Source organism: Bolinopsis microptera, chromosome 8 (genome assembly GCF_026151205.1).
Source record: "Bolinopsis microptera isolate Bmic1 chromosome 8, MBARI_Bmic_1.0, whole genome shotgun sequence".
NCBI classification, from domain to species: domain Eukaryota; kingdom Metazoa; phylum Ctenophora; class Tentaculata; order Lobata; family Bolinopsidae; genus Bolinopsis; species Bolinopsis microptera.
Window position 1 is genome coordinate 11,478,235 of NC_087079.1, and position 22,348 is coordinate 11,500,582.

Here is a 22,348-nt window from a genome sequence, read left to right on the forward strand (position 1 = left end):
TCACTACTTTATATTTCAACAGAATTGAATATCGTAACGTCATGACAAATAGTTCTATTCGTCAGAAACAATCACAGTTTGTGAACGAATACTGACTAGTTTGGGGGAATCCTTGCACTGTATTTCATCAGTACAAAGACTGATATTGGACGATGGGTAGTGGGTTTATCCACTCACCCACTTGGGTCCAGGAGCTACAAGTACTGAGGATGAAAGAGTGGTTACTGTGGAGGTTACTGAGGGGAAGTGGAACTTACGGCAGTCAGCACGGTCACTAAACCCGGTTCATATCTCTAGACTCCTCTGTCATCAGCTAAAACATTAGTCAGGTCCAAATTATCTATTTCAGGTGTAAATAACCTTGTGTGTTTAATTGTAGTGATATCACCGTGTTATATACAGTGTGTATGAGTGCATTTCTCTGTAGTAGTCTGCACTCTACATTACTTATAATTACTCTAATAATTACTAATAAGAAAGGTTTAAAATATCAGATAATAACTGGAGAAATTTCACATTTTAGCCGGGAGAGAGGACGTTACACTGGTGGAAACCAAAAGAGCAACATAGGAAGTACTGATTTGTTAGGAGGGAAGGAGGTATTGAGGTCGAAGCCCCCAACCTGGGGGTTATTTTCACGATTTTATGTTCATATTAAACTCGGAGAGCACCTGTTTATGGCATTGTAACAAAAAATCAAACAGTCATTCAGGGTGTAAAAATGAACAAATTTTGAGGTTCAAATATAAAATAGAATCACTATCACTAGTAAGCCATAGCTGTAAGAAGTTAGGCAGTAAGCTAACCGTCCAAAATTTAACCAGACCAATAATTTGTACATTAAAAGATGGCGTCAGTCGTCTTTGCGCGGGACTTTCCCTTTTTCGGGGGGGGGGGGGGGGGGGGAGGGGGGAGAAAGAGAGCGCACGCCCCCTCCGCTCCCCCTCTGACTACGCCCTTTGTGAGCACCGAGCGGTCGATCAGGATGACTGTAAAATGGGAGCATAGTGATCTTAAACTACTCTGGCTCACAAAATTCCAGTTGATTTATGGTTAGATGTTAATCTTGTTCTGTTAGCACCCAGCCAGGTAGCAGTTGAGTTTTGCTTTCGACGCCTCCCTCAATCAATCTTACCTGCATGGGAGTGGAAGTACCAAATAATATTAACGTACTTTTTAAAAGTATATCTTGTTAGTCACGTAAATCGCGAGAAGTGTCAAATCTCTTAAATACGATATAATGTTAGCTAAAAGTAAAGTTATGAAGAAAAAGCAGTTAATAATTAAGACAAACCGGATATCAGTTTCCGGTGTGTTCGTGTGCGGTCTCCCTGCTACTTCTCCCTGTTTACAGCCTCATTAAATAGCTATTTTAATTTGTCTGCTAACACCACTAATAACTTCCAACTTAATATCTCCCGTATTACTCGCTTAATAAACTCCAACTCTATATTTTGTCCTGTACTTTGCTTATAGTTATATACTAATATATTATATACTAATATATATACTTTGCTTATAATGCGATATGGCACTGTAGATTTAGTTTGTCTTTTGGAATTTCCCGTTAAAGACAAATGAGCGGGGAAGTGCTATATATTGGCTACCAAGGTAGCTGTTTGCTATATTTGCTACCAAGGTAGCTGTTTGCTACATTATATTGGCTACCAAGGTAGCTGTTTGTTTCTGTCAAGGTTTTGGATGAACTTAATCTCTTAGTAATATTTAAGTATTTATCAATTTACTATAACCTTATATCAAATTAATCTATTTGTTCAAAAAAGCTTGATAACTACACATTCTATAAATAATATTATATATACTATATAAATTCTTTAATTTTCCAAACGAGAAAATTATCGCCTAGTAGACAGTTGTTGATTTAAAAGTTTCTCTTACTATACATATTTTCCATCTGAACAATATTTTCATCTGAACAATATTTTCATCTGGGCGATATTTCCAGGAGAGAAAAATTTCCATCCGAGTGTCTCTAAATCCGTTTGTTACATCAACCTGGTTCGTGTACAAGCAAATAAATATATTAGAATGCCATATTATCGAGTGTTAGTTATTGATGCGTGAGACAGCAGCTTAGCATATTATATACTCAAATACAATATGCGTAATGAGTATTTTTGTAGATTGAGAGCTTCTTGCTTGCTCTCCTTTTGGCGTGAGAATTTGTTGAGATTGTTGAGACACACTGTTATTATAACTTGAGGCATTCATTCAAATTTAGCAGGAATTGTGATTAATAAACTATCCCAGAACCGTAAAATGTCTCGTTTTTAGCATTACAAGTATTTGCTGTAAATATTTTACTTCATGTTTATGTAATTATATAAATGACCAGAAGAGAGTGCTCAATTCATGGTAGCACGAAACTGTAGCCATAATATCAGGTGGTAGCCCCTTCTTAACCAGACATGTTCTTAACTTTTCTACAGTACAAGATCTTGATAATCAAGATTTTGATAATAATATTGTTTATGATATTTTTCATGATGTTGAGTATAATATGGCTTATTTAGTATTACACTGTTTATATTATTGTTTAAATAATAACCACTCACCGTTCTAGGAAGCACTGTTTTTAATATTGTTTAAATAATAACCACTCACCGTTCTACTGTTCTAGGAAGCACTGTTTATTATATTGTTTATTATATTGTTTATTATATCGTTTATAATAGTGTTTAGAACACTGTTATACTGTCCTAAAAAGCACTGTTTATTATATCGTTTATAATAGTGTTTATAACAATGTTCTACTGTTTTAGGAAGCACTGTTTATAAAATGTTGTTTATAATAGTGTTTATAACACTGTTCTTCTGTTCTAGGAAGCACTGTTTATTATATTGTTTATTATATCGTTTATAATAGTGTTTATAACACTGTTATACTGTTCTAGGAAGCACTGTTTTTATATTGTTTATAATAGTGTTTATAACACTGTTCTACTGTTTTAGGAAGCATGGGTATTGGAGAAAATGTAGACTCTGGCTCCACGGTATGTACTGTTTATTAGTTATTACTCTTATTAAAAATGTTCGACCCAACAAAGAATCAATTTGAGCCTTTTTTATTTACTTTTTATTTACTCTCTGATCTCAATATTGTCGAGATGATCATACCATAACTCTTTAAAATGCGGATTCTTCATTTTACTACGTACATATTATTATAATATCTTTAATTCCTAATCTCCGACTCGACACCTCACGATGTATGTATAACGCGGCTCGTTGAAATTCTTGTTATTGTACGTGTTCTAAATACTTTGTGCGTGTCTCCACTACTTGAGTGTCTTCACTATCCGTACTATTTTACTACAAAAAGCACCATTGCATTGTATTATCTGTAAGAGTTTACGACAGGAGAGCTTGATCAAGTTAGAATCGTAACTATTCGTGTTTAGATTATAAACATTGTTTCTCTGATATATGATTTATAATAATACCTCGATCATAAAGCATCTTTAATTCCTAATCTCCACTATATCAATGTCACGTGTTTTCATTATGTCAATTATGGTCTGCAAGCTTAAATTTTATGATAAAAGCTTAACATAAATTGTCATACCTTACTCGGGAATATTATAACCGGGATAAAGTGGTGGGTTTTGGAAGATTCCGCCATATTTTTCCCGGTCAAAAATTTTACCAGTCATAAAAAAACCCGCCGACTCAGATTATGGGGTTCCAAGGGGGTGGTGATCATCACATTTTACCTGAAGTCTCATATGTGCTAGAGAAGACTTTTGAAGCAGTGGATGGAGGGCTGTAACTTTATTGGCGGTTGCTACCATAATTTCGTTATAAAAATCACAATTTGGTTACAGAAATCAGATTTCAGGGTGGACCGTGATTCTCACTTCTCTTGCCCATGAATCAGTGAATCGTAGAGAAGAAAACAATTTATATGTTATAGAAGAAAACGAAAATAATAATGATATATAATATATATTCTAATAATAATGTCTCTAAAGATTGATCGCTTCTCGTGTGCAGTGTGTAGACTAAAGAAAGAGGGAGTTTTTCCCGTTAAAGTAACTTGTGGCCACATCCCGCTAGAAGTGAGTAAACTGTGCCACTATTTCATGGTCCACAGTGGATTGATTACTGGAGAAGTTGAAGATGCAAAGCCAAAACGTTCCCCAATACCAAGCAGTGGGCAGGAAATTAAGCTCCGGCTGACCTTCAGAGCAGTAGCCCCATCAGCAGACAAAATGAAAGTCTTGTTAAGACAACAATACAACTTCGAATTTGACGGTCAACAGCTCAGGGGGATATCAATAATGATAATGGCGGGGACATTAGCGATAATGAGAATGAGAATACGCTTTAATGAAGATTTGACTTATTATTGCTTAGATTTATTTTCCTTTAAATAGACGTGTCTTTTTTTCTATTTCTGAGTAATATCAATAACCGTAAATTGAAATAACTTCTTTAACAAGTAACAAAAACAGAAATTTCGGTTGAAAATTTGTTGACCTCTGAAAAAAAACTTGAAAGGTCAGCCACCGGTAAACACATGACCGGGATAATTTGGCGGGTTTTGGGAAAGTCCGCCATATTTTTCCCGGTCATTAATTTTCCCAGTCATAAATTAACCCGCTATAATATTCCCGAGTAAGGTATTATGTTAACATTGCTCAACTGCAGTAGTCAGCCCCAATGATTTGCGGATTTCTAAAACTATTTCTAAAACTATTTCTAAAACTATTTTTGAAGAATTGTATTCTTTACTGTCCAGTACTGAAGATCCAGACTGTGATGATATTATATTCTGTGACGTCAGAGTCTGAGATTGGAAATAACAGTTTTAGTTAAATCAAAGTCCTAAAAAAATTTAAAAAAAGTTCTAATATAGATTTACTTGGTAGTGTCTCATAATTTTTTTTAATAATTTTTTTTTGCAACCTTCCTGCTTTCGTATAATATAATAATGATACATTTTGACAATGTAATGAAATGAAATAATGTGCTTGTATACCGCCCATATGGTTAACAAGCCCCTCCCCCCCCCCCCCCCCCCCCCCCCCCCCCCCTTAGCAACTGACACAAGTGTCAGGTACCCGCTAAGCCCAGAACAGTTCTAAATGGTGAAGATATTCTGCAGCAAGCAACTAGATCATCTCAAAATATAAATCTACTCGGAAAATGACACTTCCATCATATCACATACTCACAGAGGAGGTTATATTGATATACAACACACCACCAAAAAGCGTGCAATCAGCAATATACCTCCACCTAGAGAATGAAGAATAGAGATACAATATAAAATATTGAATAAATGTGATAAAGGATGACTGATATGATTTGTTTAAAAAAATATATAATCAGAAAATTTGGTTTGTGTTGGGATTCTCGGGATATGAATTCCAAAAGCAGCTTCGCAAGAAAGGGTCAGCTCATCACGCAGCAAACAATAGATCTCTAGATACTGGTGGGAAGGTGAACAATATTTCTCTAGCACGTGAGGGAGTGTGACGTCACGTCAGGGAGTGTGACGTCACACTCCCTCACGTGACATCACACAGCAAACAATAGATCTAGATACTGGTGGGAAGGTGAACAATATTTCTCTAGCACGCGACAACCATTCTCCGATCAGCGTCTAACCTTTTTGTTGGTGCTTCAGTTAAGATTGTAATGTTCGTGTCATGTGGAGTTGGAAATCAATTTATAAGCAGCAAAAATACAAATTCAGTGAGCATTTTTTAGAAAGCAAGTTAGCACTCAGCAGGAATTCGAGCTAAGGAGAGGAGCTTTCCTTTCCAGACATTTTGGGGTTTTCGTGAATATAAGATATTTTGGTTAGATTCCATAAATTAATGGTTTCTTTATTTAACTAGTGTAGGTGCTCTCAGTTGATAATACTAAGTAAAATTCCCCCTACAGTCTGCATAATACCAGGAAATATTATATGCTACATATCCCTCATCGGCAAACTGCTATTATTCTGACGAAAACACGTCTCCTTTGTGTTATATCAATATTAATAATGAATATAGTAGGGGTAAGGCTACAGCAGACCAACCTAAAGCTATCTCTCCTCCTCAGCCATCTCTGTGCACTCCCCTAATACCATATAGATTCTCCGCAAAAAAAACCAGTACCATCCAATAAAAAATATCCTGCAATCGTCACCAAGTTGATGATGAAATCAGCGCATCACCCCACCAACATGACACCCTATACAGGCTACAGCACATCCATCTGCTAACCCGTGAACTGTTAGATACTATTCCCACCCTCCCCTCCCCGATATAAGTGGTTACAAACCACTCCGCCGTTTCCTTATACGGATCCCTGTAAACCGTTCCCACCCTGCAGAGTACATCTAACCCGCTCTCCACTGCATGCTGACGTCCTTTACCTTCATCCCGTTTATTGATCCAATTGGGATCAGTTGTGTGCCCATATAAGGAGATGCAGGGTTGAGTTGGCTTGTTATAACCGTGTTGTCGTCACTATCTTTCGCAAAAAAATAAGCACTATATATATGAGGCAGTTACTGTGGCTGCTGCTCACCTGTGAACGCTGCTCTTTGCTTTCAGTAGTGCCGTTCTGTTGTAGAGTTTGTTGCTCTTGCCTTTCAGCTTTGTGTTGCTATAGTTTCTCGGCAGTTCCTTTTGTGCCGTTATATTGTTCGGGTGAAGGACGTTTCATTTGAAAGGTAGAGCACAATTATTAGTATTACAATTATTAGCGTTATCTTCAAATAAGGCTCGAAACCACCGTTTTTAATCACATCTCCAGTGCCTGCAATTTATAACATATCAGATAATCACTCTATTAATAGCAAAATTAAAATATCCTAAACTCTATAAAATCAGGTTATATCCCGTATCTTGTGCTATTCTTTTCTTGGCTGGACGGTGGGAAGTGAATGTTTCAGTCTCTGTGCTATCCCTTTCTTGGCTGGACGGTGGGAAGTGAATGTTTCAGTCTCTGTGCTATCCCTTTCTTGGCTGGACTGTGGGAAGTGAATGTTTCAGTCTTTCTGCTATCCCTTTCTTGGCTGGACGGTGGGAAGTGAATGTTTCAGTCTCTGTGCTATCCCTTTCTTGGCTGGACTGTGAGAAGTGAATGTTTCAGTCTCTGTTCTATCCCTTTCTTGGCTGGACGGTGGGAAGTGAATGTTTCAGTCTTTCTGCTATCCCATTCTTGGCTGGACGGTGGGAAGTGAATGATGCAGTCTCTGTGCTATCCCTTTCTTGGCTGGACTGTGGGAAGTGAATGTTTCAGTCTCTGTTCTATCCTTTTCTTGGCTGGACGGTGGGAAGTGAATGATGCAGTCTCTGTTCAGTGTTCTATCCCTTTCTTGGCTGGACTGTGGGAAGTGAATGTTTCAGTCTCTGTTCTATTCTTTTCTTGGCTGGACGGTGAGAAGTGAACGATGCAGTCTCTGTGCTATCCCTTTCTTGGCTGGGCGGCGGGAAGTGAATGTTTCAGTCTCTGTTCTATCCCTTTCTTGGCTGGACCGCTGATGTTTCAGTCTGTGACCCACAGCTCTCACCATCCTGATGAACTACTTGGCAAACACTCTAACCCAGCACGTTAAACCCACCAATCACAGCGTTCTATTCCGCCCACGTGACCAGCTTTTCAATAGATCCACTAAATCATATTAGTGAGATTATAATGGCAGGAGACTATTATAGCACATTGTTTAGCTGTACATGAACACTAGAGTACTGCCTGTCCTTTAATGGACCCCCGTTTGATTGGAAACTATTTTCAGAGTTCAATCACTTGATCAAGGTACACAGGGACGTTGAGGAGTTGTTGAGGGGGCCCTTATATAACAACACAATATGATATATTGTGTACATGTGTACATTGGGGTACATTATGGTACCACATCACTCTCGTGATAATAAGATGTTATTACTCTATTCTTACGAGATGGTCTAAGATTTCTTCGCGTTATGAATTAACTTTACCCAGGGCGGCTTAACTTTACATTATTAGCAAGATGAATGGTTAGTATGATTAAAGGTAACTTGACTGGTGGTGGGTTGTGCAATCTGCGTAGAGATGTTATTGAACATTGGCTTTGCATTTAGTTGTATGCATCTAGTATTCATTAATTAGATAGATTCAATTTCTTTAACACTTCTTCTTTTCAGGGGATTGATAACTAGTGACATTGTCATGCTGTTACTACGATGAATCCCAATGAGAAGGCACTATCAAACAAGCGAAAAGCAAAGCGTGTCAACTCAGAGCCTGATGCCTTGTCAGCACTTCGTACCAAGGAGAGAATGGCGACAAGTCTCTCTGAAGGGAGTAATCAGGAGTCAGATTCTCAAAACCCCGGTTAGTAAGGGAATAATCAGGAGTCGGATTCTCAAAACCCCGGTTAGTAAGGGAATAATCAGGAGTCAGATTCTCAAAACCCCGGTTAGTTAGGGAGTAATTAGGAGTCAGATTCTCAAAACCCCGGTTAGTTAGGGAGTAATCAGGAGTCAGATTCTCAAAACCCCGGTTAGTAAGGGAGTAATCAGGAGTCAGGTATAATTATTATAATTATTATAATTATTATAATTATTATAATTATTATAATTATTATAATTATTATAATTATTATAATTATTATAATTATTATAATTATTATAATTATTATAATTATTATAATTATTATAATTATTATAATTATTATAATTATTATAATTATTATAATTATTATAATTATTATAATTATTATAATTATTATAATTATTATAATTATTATAATTATTATAATTATTATAATTATTATAATTATTATAATTATTATAATTATTATAATTATTATAATTATTATAACTAACAGGTATCATGACGCGGATAAAGGGACTAAAGAGTGACATAATGAAGAGGGTGAGCAGAGTTATGTCAGATGAGGATATGAGGAATTTACGGACTATCAGAAGCAAACTTTCACACATCGAGGAACCCCAAAATTCAGCAGGTAGGGGTTGAGTTGTAATTCTGTGCCACTTCTTTGATGTAGGTATGTTCAGAACTGGTTCGGAAATTCGTCGTCAATATGACCATTTCGCCCATGAAAAATTTACCGTGGAAATTATAGTGCACTGGTCGACAATAAGATCAGCCTTGTAAAGATTTAAATCCAAGCGTTAAAAAATATCTGGCAATTGTAATAATACCTTTTTTCAAAATTAAGGATGGTTGATACCTGGTGAAAGACTTGTTAAGAATTTGAAAATATCAGATAATTGCGTGGCCACAAACTTAAATTTAGTTACTGACACTTGCCCTGAACCGTAACGAACAATGAACATCATTGTTCATCCTCCACAACAACACAAGGCTTCAGTTACCGTTTCCTTGGCTGAACGTAGTAATTAATAATAACAATATCACATAATAATAATAATCTCATGTTTAGTTATATTAACCTAACCATTATAACTTTAATTATTGATTAAGTAATTATAACCATGTTCTTTGTCCTACTCAGATTGTAGTTTAAGTTTTTAGTGTACTCACTCAGTTTAGTCCATTCGTTTGTGTTAGAGCCGTGCCGTGTACACAGTGCTCCTTTTTGTAACTGTACTTTTCACTTTAATGTGAGTTGGAGTTGTTACCGTTAAATTAGTGATTAAACGAGCTTGTGTTCTGGAGTCGCTTCAGGAAAATAAATTGTTTTATTTCACATTTGGCACTTGTTCTTTTACATGCTGGCATATTCCTTATTGTAAATTGGGTTCGTAAATTATCCAATCAAGATGAGGTTAAAAAAGAAAAAACCTCCTCCAAAGAAAAATCCTCTTCCACAGAAAATTCGAAGGAAATGTTAGTCGACATTGGGTGGAGAGATGAACCATATTTGTTTTGATATGACGTGACAGTGATTCTGGGTTTTGATTGGCAAATGCTGGTAGCTGATTCGTTAATCACTGTCACATTTCAGCAAAAATGTGGTTTACTTCTCTACCGATATGAAATCTTTTTAAAATGGTGTGAGTACAACTCACAGATACCGTACTCACTTGTAGAGTATAGATCTGCTATGATTTAGATACCCACAATTTCTTATCACATTTATAAGAACATATTATATATTATGAACATGTTCATTTTTCACAGAAGCAAATCCCAATTTATCACTAGGTTATTAAATAGAAATCGGATGAAGGGGAGCGAGAAATTTTGACACAAATGACGTCACACCGGTAGATATAAATCGAAAACGCAGCGCTTTATCACGTATAGTACTAGGTATACATTATAGTGTGAGATGAGCTTGAAATGGCCCCGATACAGCCGTTGAGCCGTGAGCCTGTAGAAGGCCTGTAAAAGGCCATCATACAATCTTTACACGGCCATCACTCTGCTTCAAGATAAAGGGGGTGAGAGAGGGACAAGAATTAGGGAGAGAAAATTGATTCTGTGTATGTTCTTAGAGTCTTAGGTAGCGCAAATAAGAGATTTTATAAAATACCCACTGCAGTAATGATCAGGAGATTGGATCAGTACTAATTTGAGTACAATCTTATACATAATATTATGAGAATATGTCACAACATAACCGCGACTTGCAGCGACTGTATCCCCTAAATACTGATTGTCGTATTTTACAACGAAGGAGTATAATTGTATGTACTTTAACACTGCATTGACACTTTACACGTATCACTTAATCTGCTCTTATAGCCGATAAATCAGTTGTTGCCTCCTCAGTATTCAGTAAAATCAGCTTTATTGACATCATGTGTATACTGTATACTTTATAGACAACTTACCTATGAACTTATTAAGAGGTTTAGAAGTGGGCATCTTCACGGCCATCACGCAATCTGCGGACCACCTCTTTGGCTGCACCAGTCAGGCAACTGGAACAAATTTAAAAAACGAGTACACAAGTACAAAACATCTGAAACACCCTATATCATTCTACTTGTCTTCTTTTACAGCAGTCCAAGAGGTCCAAGACCCGAATCAGAAGCAGAAGAAGAGCGATCAGTCACTGCACGATGTGTATAAACAGCTGTATATTAGACAGATAACCAGTGTTGCCCCTCCAACTAACGCTTCACATGGTGAATTATAGCATTTTTTGTTAATTTAATTAATTTTTACTAATTTATTCAAATTTTCTAATCATTTGATTGTTCTTGTGTTTTTATACTGAACATATATGCCCGTTTATTGTTTAACGATTTAATATAGGCAGCTGCAATGTACAACTTCATAAGATACAGTGTACTGACTAAGTGCACTGGCTCAATGCACGACCAGAGCCCCCAAATGCGGTTGTTGTTTTATTTTTATGTAATTTTACAAATATGCAACAACCATCAATTGTTATCATTTCAGTTTTAAAAGTAACAGACGAACAATTGACCGATGTGAAAAGGAAAGCATTTGAAGTGCCCAAAACAAGGATAACTGGTAGGTCATTGATTTTTAGCTAACATTTGGGTTCGTTGGGGACGGACTCGAGGACGCACTTTTATACTTGGATCACATTCTATTACGTGAGACTTTTTCTGGTCTTTTCGGACATAATGAACTTTTCAAAAATGTGGTAAAGGTTTTAATTGTTAAAGATTAGCTCATATTAACTTCCCCAGATTTGTGCAGTTTGATTGCATTGTTCTTGGAAATGAAATTGTATAAAAAGTTTCGTGCATAACACTCCATATTTGGCCAAATTGGAATAATTTCGTCTAAAATCCCTCTGGAAAGCTAGTTTCCTTATTTTGTTTTGGAACGCGCAGAACGTTAGAAATATCCAAAAGTTGGTAACAGTGCTTATGCTCACAGTGGAAAATATCTGGATTTTATTCTTGCATAAAAGCGATAATGCAATTATCGCGTGTTTATCGCCCAATATGCGATTATCGCGTGTTTATCGCCTAACATGCGATTATTGCGCACGATTATCGCCTAACATTGGCGATTATCGCTAAATGCACGATAATCGCCATTAAATAGTGATAATCGCTAAAATCTGCGATGATAATGCAATAGTGAAATGATGAGTTAATTTTGACATACTGTGAGTCATATACTGCATCAACATTCAACACTGCACTGAATCAAAATTATGGTTGAACAGCAATAAAAAATATTATATTTGATATATATATTAAACCTTGTGCCTGACGCCGCGCGCAGCGGATCCTGCATTTTCATTTTGAGTTTGACCCTGGCCTCACAATTACATTTTACAATCAAACTATAACCTTCAAAGGCGAAAGTAAACACAAGCATCAACATTTCATATTTCCAATTTCATTCCTCTTCCCCCTGTTTAACGGACGCAAACGCTATTTACGAATGACCCCTGGGCCCCTACGACAAACCCGAAACCATAAACATAAACTTCTATTCAATTTGTAATTCGAAAATTATCTCATAATTCCGTTATGGAAATAAATCGTATACATGAATAAGAATCTGAATCAATACATATTGTTCATTCTGTCTGCCGATGGCAATTATATCAATATTATATTCAAATAGTACACGGAGTTCATTACTGCATTTCAAGTTTGACACGCGCGGTGAGCCGCGCACTTTTGTTGGATTTGAACTATACGAAAATCAAATTATGAATCGAGCGCTACTAGGGCGCTCACTTAGCGCTTAGTTACCAGCCAACTTTACTTGTTATGATTTGTACCTCTTAGTGTGACCTGGATCAGAATATTTTCTTCGACTTCAGTTTTCAAAAGTGAGAGTGCTTGGATCGAATATAGATATATCTCTGTAAGAGTGTATAAGATGTTACAACTTACACACGTGCGGTAATCGGTATCATGTCACCAAGTGACTTGTCTATTGTCGTTACCAATGGCCACACTATTCACCTAATACCGTAATCTGCTTGACAGCTCGATCGAATTAAATGATTGCATTTGTTGTTATAAAGAACGAAATTAAGCACGTTCATATCGATTATCACATTAGTGAGAACATGAGTGGAAGCAGGACAGAAATGTTCGCAGGGTTAACTGTAACACGACAGTTAAGACCACTTGGTTCCGATGGCTTCCGCAGGAGATGTTGGTTGTAAGTTATTATACATCGAACTTGTTTGTTTCCTCTTACCTACATTTTTGCTGACTCGACCTGCAATCTGCACGAGTTGTAAGTGAAATTATATAAATCTTCTAATTGTAGGTATATTAAAGTATATTAAAATGTAGGATTTTTTCCGATTTTGACCCGGGGATATACTTTAATATACTTTAATATGGTTGGCCCCCCCCCCCCCCCCCAAATTTTACTCTTCAGGCACATGAGAGCCAGGTTCCCTACTCTCGAAGCGGTTCCCGAAATAAAACGAGCTGTGGCACGTTTCTGCCATATCGAGGGTAAATAAGTTTTTATCACTTGCCATTGCCTCACTTCTTATTAGGAACTAGAGAAGTTCTCGCAAAACATCATGGCTTAACAAATGACAACTCTGATCGATATATCTTTTGTAAAAATCGTTCTTTAATCATTAAGGAGATGAATACATTTCAGAAAGTGGCGTACACTCTGATTGGGTGAGGGAGGTCCAGCTACGATATAAGAAATATGCTGTTGACAAGAAATGCAAGAGGAAGGGGGCAGCAGTGAAGCAGAGAGCAGCATCGGATCATCCCCCAGTTACTGCTGCTGGTACCCAGACAGATCCACTGCACGCATTGCACTGCAAGGTAAGCTGCACCTGTATCACATATGAACAATCAAATTTCATCTGTCATGATATGAGATCCACTGAATCCCTGTTGAAACAAAGCTGTTAAAATAGTGATATTCAGGATTGTGTGACCAATGCCATGCGGCATGTCCTGGACGAAAAGGCGGCGGAAATTGCGGAGATGAGGACCAATCTCCTCCTCCACCAAGCACCCTCTCCGACCCCAGCACCCGTCAGGTAGCATAGCAGAATAAATATGACCCGGTGTCCAATGTTTTTGAAATGGTTGAAAATCGTCATTTAGTATGCAGTTTAATTCCATTGTAATGTTATTGCCAGGGTTATGTAATATGTTTGTACCCAGGCTAACAATATTTAGTCAAATTTAAAACTGATATATAACACATCTAAATATTGCAGCAGTATCCTGATCAGAACCCCTGACCCCATCCGCTCTCGCTCGCGAACTCCCTCCGTCAGTTCAAATGGGCCAGGGTAAATTTTTAAGCCATAAAAGTAAATGAGTTAATGTATGTGGTGTTTTGGTAAGTCAACTAGTTATTTTATTGATAAGAAAGGACTCTTATGAAGATTGGCGATGCGTTATATCATTTGTGATGAAATCTTAACACCATATTTATTTCAGACCGTCCCGTTCCAGTCACGGTACACCAGTCTGTGCTGTGCAACCACGATCACGGATTAATTCAGCAGCATCCAGGTATTAGGCAGTGAACCCCCCTCCTGGCTCTCCCTCCCTGGCCCTCCCTCCCTGGCTCTCCCTCCCTGGCTCTCCCTCCCTGGCCCTCCCTCCCTGGCTCTCCCTCCCTGGCCCTCCCTCCCTGGCCCTCCCTCCCTGTCCCTGCCTCACTCATTCTAATTTCAGTATCAGTGCGGACAACTGGGGGCCCGAATCTGTCATAGAAGCCAGAGTCCGCATGGCTGCTGAGAGGAAAAAAAAGGCCTCTCAAAAGAAGCTCACTGCGACTGAGATTTTCCGACAGCGTTGGGGAGGTTCAGTTTAACTATAAAACTTGTAAATACACTGAATTTATTATTAATTTTTGAAAAATTATGTGATGTTTGTTCCGTGATACTAACTTTTTTTTGTGACACTAATTCATTAACTCTATTTGTGATACTAATTTATTAACTAATTTTATGATACCAATTTTGTGACACTAATTTTGATAGACTGTGGGATACTGAAGGGAAAAGAAGCAGTTCTAACGAGCTCTTCTCAAACACAAGGATATATCTTGTGAACTTGGCTGGTATATATGAAACATTTGACACGGAGTTGTAGAGTGAGCTATGTGCCTCGCCAGGGCTAAAGTAGTGAATGACCTTGCTGTACGGCAAGTTAAACAAGGATCCTCATCACCACTATCATTAAGCCGCACAAGGAAATAAAAACTCCTGCTGACAGTGTTAAAAGGAAGCACACTCATGTCTTCAAGGATATAGTAGAGAGCCAGGTATCCTGAATAACGTTATCGGTAATAAGTTAAACTGTATATCACTTCCGCAGTTTGCCATCATAGCCATACTGAAACTGAACGAATCCCTACAGGCAATTTAGTTCAATCAACATGAATATTTGCAGGCTGAGTCAAGCTGTTCAAAATCTAATGACTCTGATATCGAATCAGTGACCAAACGGATCCGAACTGCGGAGTTAACATCACTCTCTAAAGAGCAGCGGGAGTATGTACAGGCGTTGGCTGGCGTTGACTGTAAGAAACGAATTGATGCTCTTCATGTTGCTATGTTCAAAGCTGAATGTAAGTTGTTAAGAACGATACAAATTGTCATTATCATTACAACTTAGCGGGTGGAAAAGTTAATTCTTAGTGTGCAATAGATTTCATCGCAATAAATTAAATGCTGACTCAATTTTTAGCTAACACGGGGACAGCCAATGTACGAAACAACCTGCGGCCACTGCTAAAAAAATATGATATAAAAATGGAATCAGAGAAGGAAATCAAGTCAATGGAAGAATTATACACCGTGAGTGCTCAGTTGAACTCAAAACCAATTATATATCATTTTGGTGTCATGGCGTACTAGCATATAGCATAGCACAACCCAGATTTTGAAATATAGAATATATTGTACATCAAAAATTAACATCATTCATGTTTTAAGGTGAACTATATGAGTGCAATGGTTTCTCTTTCCCATAAAGCTGCAGCACATGATAAAAATGAAACTAAAAGTGGTGAGCTGTTAGCAAGACGTACCCCAGTAGCCTACTGTGATGGACAGGAACTGCTAACCAAAACACTTATAACCTTGAAGAATACCGGTATTTCAAATTTCTAGAGATTATAGAGCTGTTTACAAAAAATTAATTTGATTTAAATAGGTCAAGGTGGGCAGTTCTTTTAGCGGTTTTTATCACATAGTTCATTAACAGCCAGCTGAATTCTATATATTCCAGGCCAGTTAGATGTGGGAACTGACAAAACTATACATGTTAAGCTGTTTGTAGACGCAGACACGAGCTCCACTAAAGTGGCAGTCAATGTGCTAAACCAGCCTTCGTGTAACAGCTCGTATGCCCACCCAATGCTGGTGTACACCGAAGCTCCGGACCATCGCAGGAACATGGAGGTCATATTTAAGGTATTTCTTCATGAAATCTAGACTTCAACTTGAGCTTATTTGTATTAACAGTTTACACTTTAAAAACTGGACAGGCATGAGACAGATAACATTACAGGTGGTTAACCGGGACCTACCACAGCTCAAGAACTTTGTCTTCTGTGGAGCACATGTGAAGATGATTCTCTGTGCAGACACAAAGGCACTGTGGGCTATGCTGGGTATGGGCAGCAATGGGACGTTCCCCTGTCCACTGTGCGAGGTACATAAAGACCTGATGCAAGTACCCAGAAGCCAGAGAGCTCTCTGCAAGCCCCGAACTTTTGCGGGAATTATGCAGAACTTTGATGCTAATATGAGGTACTTATAAACTTATAATACCAGTCATTAACTCGCTGATTGCAGCTCCTTCATTTCACAAAGTACAAACATTTATCTCGATGTATATTGTATACCATGTATGTATTTCGATAGATGTATACCATTTCTGTAAACTGTTAGTATCGAGTTTTTCCACATCAGAATGACTCAGTGTAACCCGAGATCCCAAGCCCAGTTTATGAATGTTGCTTCACGACCCATCACAGACTGTTTCGGGGAGGATTCTGATTATCTCATAAACTGGGTCGCTGTTCCGTTCTTGCACATAGTAAGTGATCGAAGCTCACAGTTTTTTATTCGAACACCGCTCATGCTGTTCCTGATATGTGGCAAATAGAACTAGGTACTAGAATTATTTGACTGATTGTCATGACTCTTGATACTTCCTTTAGAACATCAAAGTCGGGACTTTTCTGTGGACAGAGTACGGTAAACTGTGCGAGGAGATAGACTTTGTACTCGCTTGCAATGTGGCAGACGGGTTTCTTCCCAACAGCTACAGCAGTACGACAGACTTTGGAGCCATGATTCTGCGCATCGAACAAGGTAATGTAGATTCATCGATGAATGTATCACTTCATTATTGAAAAATTGGAGGCTTTGCAAACTGATATATAATGAGTTGAAGAAAATAAGTGTGGCACTGTACATTTTAGGTAACCGTGTGGCCTCGAAGTGCAACAGTGGGCCCCTTTCCTCGAAGTATGAGCAATATTTGAGGGGCATCAATGTCACTCCTGAGGCATACCATGGTGTGTCCCTGACCGGCGTGAGAGCAGGATATTTGGTTAAAGCCAATCACACTCAATTTTGGACAGACCACTTCTATAAAAACGAGTAAGTTCTGTGAGATCAGTGCGATTTAACTCATGTTACTAATGGTTGTCGTTTATAGTGAAATAACTACCACTTTTTACTTGTGATTGAAGGCTAAAATTCTGTATTGATAACGAGCTTCTGTGACTGACCGATTCTGTGTTGACAGGAAGATAAGACCACAGGACAAGTTGCACTTTCAGCAACGGCTCCTTGCACTGGATCGCATTAAGTCCTCGTATAGAGATCTCTTAGTTCTCGGTGGCAAAAGTGGGAAAGTGAAGAGTCCCCGTGAGATCGAAACTCTTGTCAAGGCCAGGGACCTCTTCTTGGCAGAGTACCGAAAGTTTGGTCAGTCCACATCGGTGAAGGTATTGTTGTTATCTCTTATAGCTTTACCTGTTGTCTCCAACCCCTAAATAGCCTGGAAGAAAGTTATTTTCATGACATATTTATAAGAAACTCCGGCCCAACCGAACTCTTAAAATTGCAACATCATTTCAACACCACCTCCACCAGATACATCTCCTTGAAGACCACTTTTTGGAGCAGATACAGCTCTGGGGGATGTTTTCTGGATCTTTCAATGAGCAAGGTGGTGAGAGTACTCACTCCCTTTTTAAGAATCACGAACACATGACAAGTAAGAAATAACTTGGGCTTTTAGAATTAATTGAGTTTGAGATCAAATTTTGATTTCCACACGTTGAATAGTAGTGTGTAAGGGGTCGTTCATATATTACTTAACCATCGAAGGTGAGGGGGAGTACATAATATGTGGACGACCACCACTTTAATACAGAAATGTAAGCAACATAAATTTTCAGACCATGTTCGTAATGACGAAGACCGAGTTGTGAAAAAGTGCGAGCTAGCAACACGGAAATACCTGTTGAAAGTGAAATCCAAGCTGTGTGACTGAAATGGGTCAATCATGATGGATTTAGTGTTTGGGACAATCTGCTATATGCCTAAAATTGAAAGATTGTTAATTTGGTGATGCTTCACCCTCTGTTCATATTTTCTACTTGATCAATAATGATATTCGCCACATATTATGTAAAACGCCGCTTATGTTTTGCCATTAAAATTTTTTCGTTATAGTAGTGACTGCGACTGAAACCGCGCATCACGCAAGTTTTTGTCGCCGCGCGAGGGTGATTCAATTTTGTCCACTTCGCCATAATTCTCAGAGGATGTAATTTGACGAGTGCGGGACAATTTTGAGCGCAAGGAATCACTTGAATCGAAGATAACGATTGAGCTGACAATTTCTCCGGTAAAAATTAGACCTTAGATAACTGAATTGGGATGACATCGGAAATAACTCTGATGCGAGCAGGAATACACTATGTCATACTCATAGCAGTAATACTTAGACGTGAATATTAATATCCGATGGATCAAATTAGTGTATATGTTATCATTATTATATATATAAAGTGTGCCTCACTGGGGCACCCTTAAGTAACAGTTCCAGCTCGATAGGCCTCGTAACCGGGATGGATAGAGACAAACGAAATACATCATCTCGTCACAAGCAATCAGATCTAAGTTAAACGATAAGGCCAGGACATACTATGAGCATTGAATTAACTGTCAAAATGGTAACCTGAGCCCTAGAGGTGATCACATGCTATAAGCCTAACGGAAAAGTATTCTAAAAATATAAATCTAATCGTTAAGTTAAACACATTTGAAAGCGGCTGTCAGATAATATAAACGGTTCGGGATGATGGCTGTCGAGGTTCGGGCATGACGCGCCCGGCCGCACAATAAGCGGTGACTAGGGAAGTCACAACAAAAAGTCCCCTCTCAGTCTAATCTGAGCTCTCGATATTTTGGAAGAATTCTGGATTCTAGCTAGAAATAGGTAAATTAGTCAACGAACATGAGATGAATCATATATTAACTTAAAGATGAAAACCCGCTAATCAACGTTGACCAAAATTAAATTATGTGGGCTTACAATTGAATCATATAGAGTAACTATTTGATCATTTGACGTAGCCATTTTGTCAACGCAGCATTTTGTCAATTTGTCAACTCTAAATATTCGACTGCTGTTAATCTTTTAACTTTAATTATAAACTTATGTTACCACTGAAAATCTGAAATGGCTCCAGTAGATCTGTAGATGTGGCAGCTAGGTTCTCGTTATATACTGCGATAATCGCAAATTGAGGCGACAATCGCACGATAATCGCATAATGAGGCGATTATCGCACAAGGGGGGGGCGATAATCGCAAAATGAGGCGATAACCGCGCGATAATCGCAAAATGAGGCGATAATCGCACAAGGAGTCGATTATCGCGCGATAATCGCGAGGGAGTGCGATTATCGCTGCAAAAATAAAATCTGCGAAATGGCCAACATTTTCCACTGTGTGCTGGAGGTTGCGCGCGCATCAATCTCCTGCAATCAAGCATGTATTTCTGATCAATATGAGCATTACCTGTCAGATACCTAATTTGAATAAAGACCATTGGGATGATTCCCAAACACTCGAGATATAGAGTTTTTGGCTATCCTAGATTTTAGGTCTGTCTGATGGTAAAGTCGTGTCCACTCTGTCGTATCAGAAATTAAATCGTGATTACTTCAAAAACTGATTGAAATAGCAGTACAGAAAACATTATTCTTTAAAATTTCGTATGAATGGTTTGCCTAAAGTTGCCAGCAACAATGTTAGCAAATTTATTTGACGATATCCTTGGAAAGTATTTGATTCCTGTCAACTTTGGCTGTCAATAATTTGACTTTTTTGATTTCCCTAAATTTTAATCAAATTTGGAGAAATAAACTGCATTTCACGTCCGAAAAAGGCGTTTCTCTTGTATCAAATATGGAATTTTTCTCGAAGGAAAGTCAAATTATATGACGTTTCTTAATTTACAACTTATCAGCTGAAAATCTATCAAAGATTAAAGTATTAACATACTTCAGATAATCCGACTAAAGCTGATACAGTAAATACGGACGAGTCGGAATGCGAGATTAGCCAAGTTCTTCAGGTATTTAAACTTCACATCCGATCATTGAGAATATTTTTAAAAACTTATAATTGTGTTTATTATTGTTATAACCTTGGAGCTTTCCAAGGTGACTGTCTATCCGGCTGTCTGTTCACCCTTGTCTTGGCTGGTGCTTTGAATGAACTTAGATGGACTATAACAATCAGTTTAGATAGGCCGATCCCCCCGATTACTATTGCTGGCCTTCCCTTGACACTGAATATGCTGATGATGTTGACTTCAATAATGAAGAGGAAGACAACTTGAGAGCTATTTTGCCCCAGGCAACAGCTATACTCGAGAAATGGAACCTCTTTGTCAATGAAGACAAAACGGACTTCACTCATGTTTATTTAGCTAGTACGGGTGAAGTTGACAGTGATGGAAAATTAGTGTCGGGGAATGAAGCATGGAGGAAAAGTATCACTCTAGGGTCCGTCTTGTGTAGCAAAGCTGATATTCAGCGTCGCATAAACCTGGGATATGCTGCTTTCAACAATTACAAGAACGCCTGGAGTGATAAACTGCCCCTAAACAAACGTCTAATACTGTACAATGCTTTAGTCGTATCGGTTCTTATGTACAACTCATCCTGTTGGGCCGTCCCCAAAATATTCCTTGAAAAACTAGATGTTGTTCACCGCAGACATCTTCGCACTATTTTGAATATAAAGTACCCAGGAGTCATCTCCAACAAAAACTTGTATAAACGCTGCAATGCTGAACCATTGTCAGAAAAAGTGGCCCGTAGTCGGTGGAGAATGTTAGGACATGTTTTGCGGGGTCCTATTGACGGACCAGCGTTTTCTTCCCTCATTTTTGCCATCAATACACTGGACTTACCAGGGAGAAGAGGAAGACCCCAAAGCAATCTATTCTCGCTGATTGTGCATGATTTATGTAAAAGAAATCTTTATTTGAATAATATCTTTGACCTGCATTATCTCCGTAATTTGAGTTATGACAAGAGATATTGGCGGAATTTGCAATGAGTTTTTAATTTTTAGTTTTTGTTTTAGGGAAAGATTAGACTTGGGCGTTTTTTTTTAAACTATCCCTTGTTTAGAACTTTGATTTAATAAATAAATATTGTGAATTCGTTAAGTTTCGTTTGTTTCAGCCATTAACTTTTCGCCTTTCTGACAGCAGAATTTAGAGTATTGGCATATCTCTCTCATTTATTTACCCCTCTCATTTTGAATTGTTCTCAGAAGAAATAAAACTAAGCATCATAACCATGAGTTTATCAATCAAGTTTTTCAAAAGCAATTTTTTTTAAACATGTTTTAGCTGAAATTCCAGTCACATTATCTCCAATCCAAAAATCACAATAACAACAAAACATTTACGGAGCATAAACTTCAATTTGTCTAAACTCCAGACAAGTGTTGGTATCCAGTACAAATTCAACACCGATACCAGTATTACCAGTACAGTCAAGGTAGTACGTCTGAGCCTCAAGTGTGTCTCCCTCCCTCACTGTCACCGTGTCTACCCTACATGGAAGCCTGTTCAGATTGTCCAACATTACAGACACCCTCATTCCGTTCAACCTGACCCTGTTCGAGTTTATTTTACCATTCACCACCTTTATCTGCCCGATAGCCCGCCTCTCAGAGAAGTGATACCTAAACCACTGGCGAGGTAGGGTGCAGGTTGTGTGAGTTTGAGTTCCAAGGTTCCCGTCTATTGCTTTTTCAGGGCCTACTGAGTAGCCGGGGTATGTTGAGCTTTGTTCTACTTTAACGGCTGGAATCAATTCAACACCTGTCCTCTTGCATCTATCTAAAACCTCAGATACTACCTCTGCCAGTCCCGAAATCTTTTCCTCGAAATATTTTTCCATTTTTTCTTGCCCTTGT

General features: G+C 38.2%; 5 protein-coding genes across 7 annotated transcripts in view; all 5 read left to right on the forward strand.

Moving 5' to 3' along the window:
• LOC134819668 (zinc finger protein 429-like) overlaps window positions 1-22,348 on the forward strand; it is a 290,343-nt gene that overhangs the window by 101,196 nt on the left and 166,799 nt on the right. The window lies entirely within an intron of this gene.
• Window positions 1-22,348, forward strand: part of LOC134819659 (kinesin light chain-like) — a 94,182-nt gene that overhangs the window by 7,226 nt on the left and 64,608 nt on the right. The gene's annotated exons all lie outside the window — the stretch shown is intronic.
• The window catches only part of LOC134819656 (regulating synaptic membrane exocytosis protein 2-like), a 44,775-nt gene continuing 25,394 nt past the window's right edge, over window positions 2,968-22,348 (forward strand). For all 3 annotated transcript variants that reach the window (XM_063829722.1, XM_063829723.1, XM_063829724.1), the window contains exons 1-6: window positions 2,968-3,014; window positions 8,148-8,337; window positions 8,834-8,971; window positions 10,941-11,066; window positions 11,344-11,418; window positions 20,419-20,486. In XM_063829722.1, the coding sequence (XP_063685792.1) occupies window positions 8,187-8,337; window positions 8,834-8,971; window positions 10,941-11,066; window positions 11,344-11,418; window positions 20,419-20,486 (558 nt within the window). In that variant the 5' untranslated portion in view covers window positions 2,968-3,014; window positions 8,148-8,186. The remainder of the gene's footprint in view (window positions 3,015-8,147; window positions 8,338-8,833; window positions 8,972-10,940; window positions 11,067-11,343; window positions 11,419-20,418; window positions 20,487-22,348) is intronic.
• Window positions 12,663-15,026, forward strand: LOC134819669 (uncharacterized). The gene is made up of 8 exons (XM_063829742.1): window positions 12,663-12,706; window positions 12,943-13,044; window positions 13,270-13,349; window positions 13,504-13,679; window positions 13,785-13,900; window positions 14,084-14,158; window positions 14,310-14,384; window positions 14,550-15,026. Exons 2-8 carry the CDS (start codon window positions 12,950-12,952, stop codon window positions 14,686-14,688), a joined length of 756 nt encoding a protein of 251 aa, XP_063685812.1. The 5' UTR covers window positions 12,663-12,706; window positions 12,943-12,949; the 3' UTR covers window positions 14,689-15,026.
• LOC134819800 (uncharacterized) lies at window positions 15,079-18,124 on the forward strand. The gene is made up of 11 exons (XM_063829949.1): window positions 15,079-15,141; window positions 15,270-15,447; window positions 15,567-15,676; window positions 15,815-15,974; window positions 16,110-16,294; window positions 16,392-16,633; window positions 16,796-16,922; window positions 17,047-17,200; window positions 17,311-17,491; window positions 17,640-17,841; window positions 17,990-18,124. Exons 2-11 carry the CDS (start codon window positions 15,432-15,434, stop codon window positions 18,122-18,124), a joined length of 1,512 nt encoding a protein of 503 aa, XP_063686019.1. The 5' UTR covers window positions 15,079-15,141; window positions 15,270-15,431.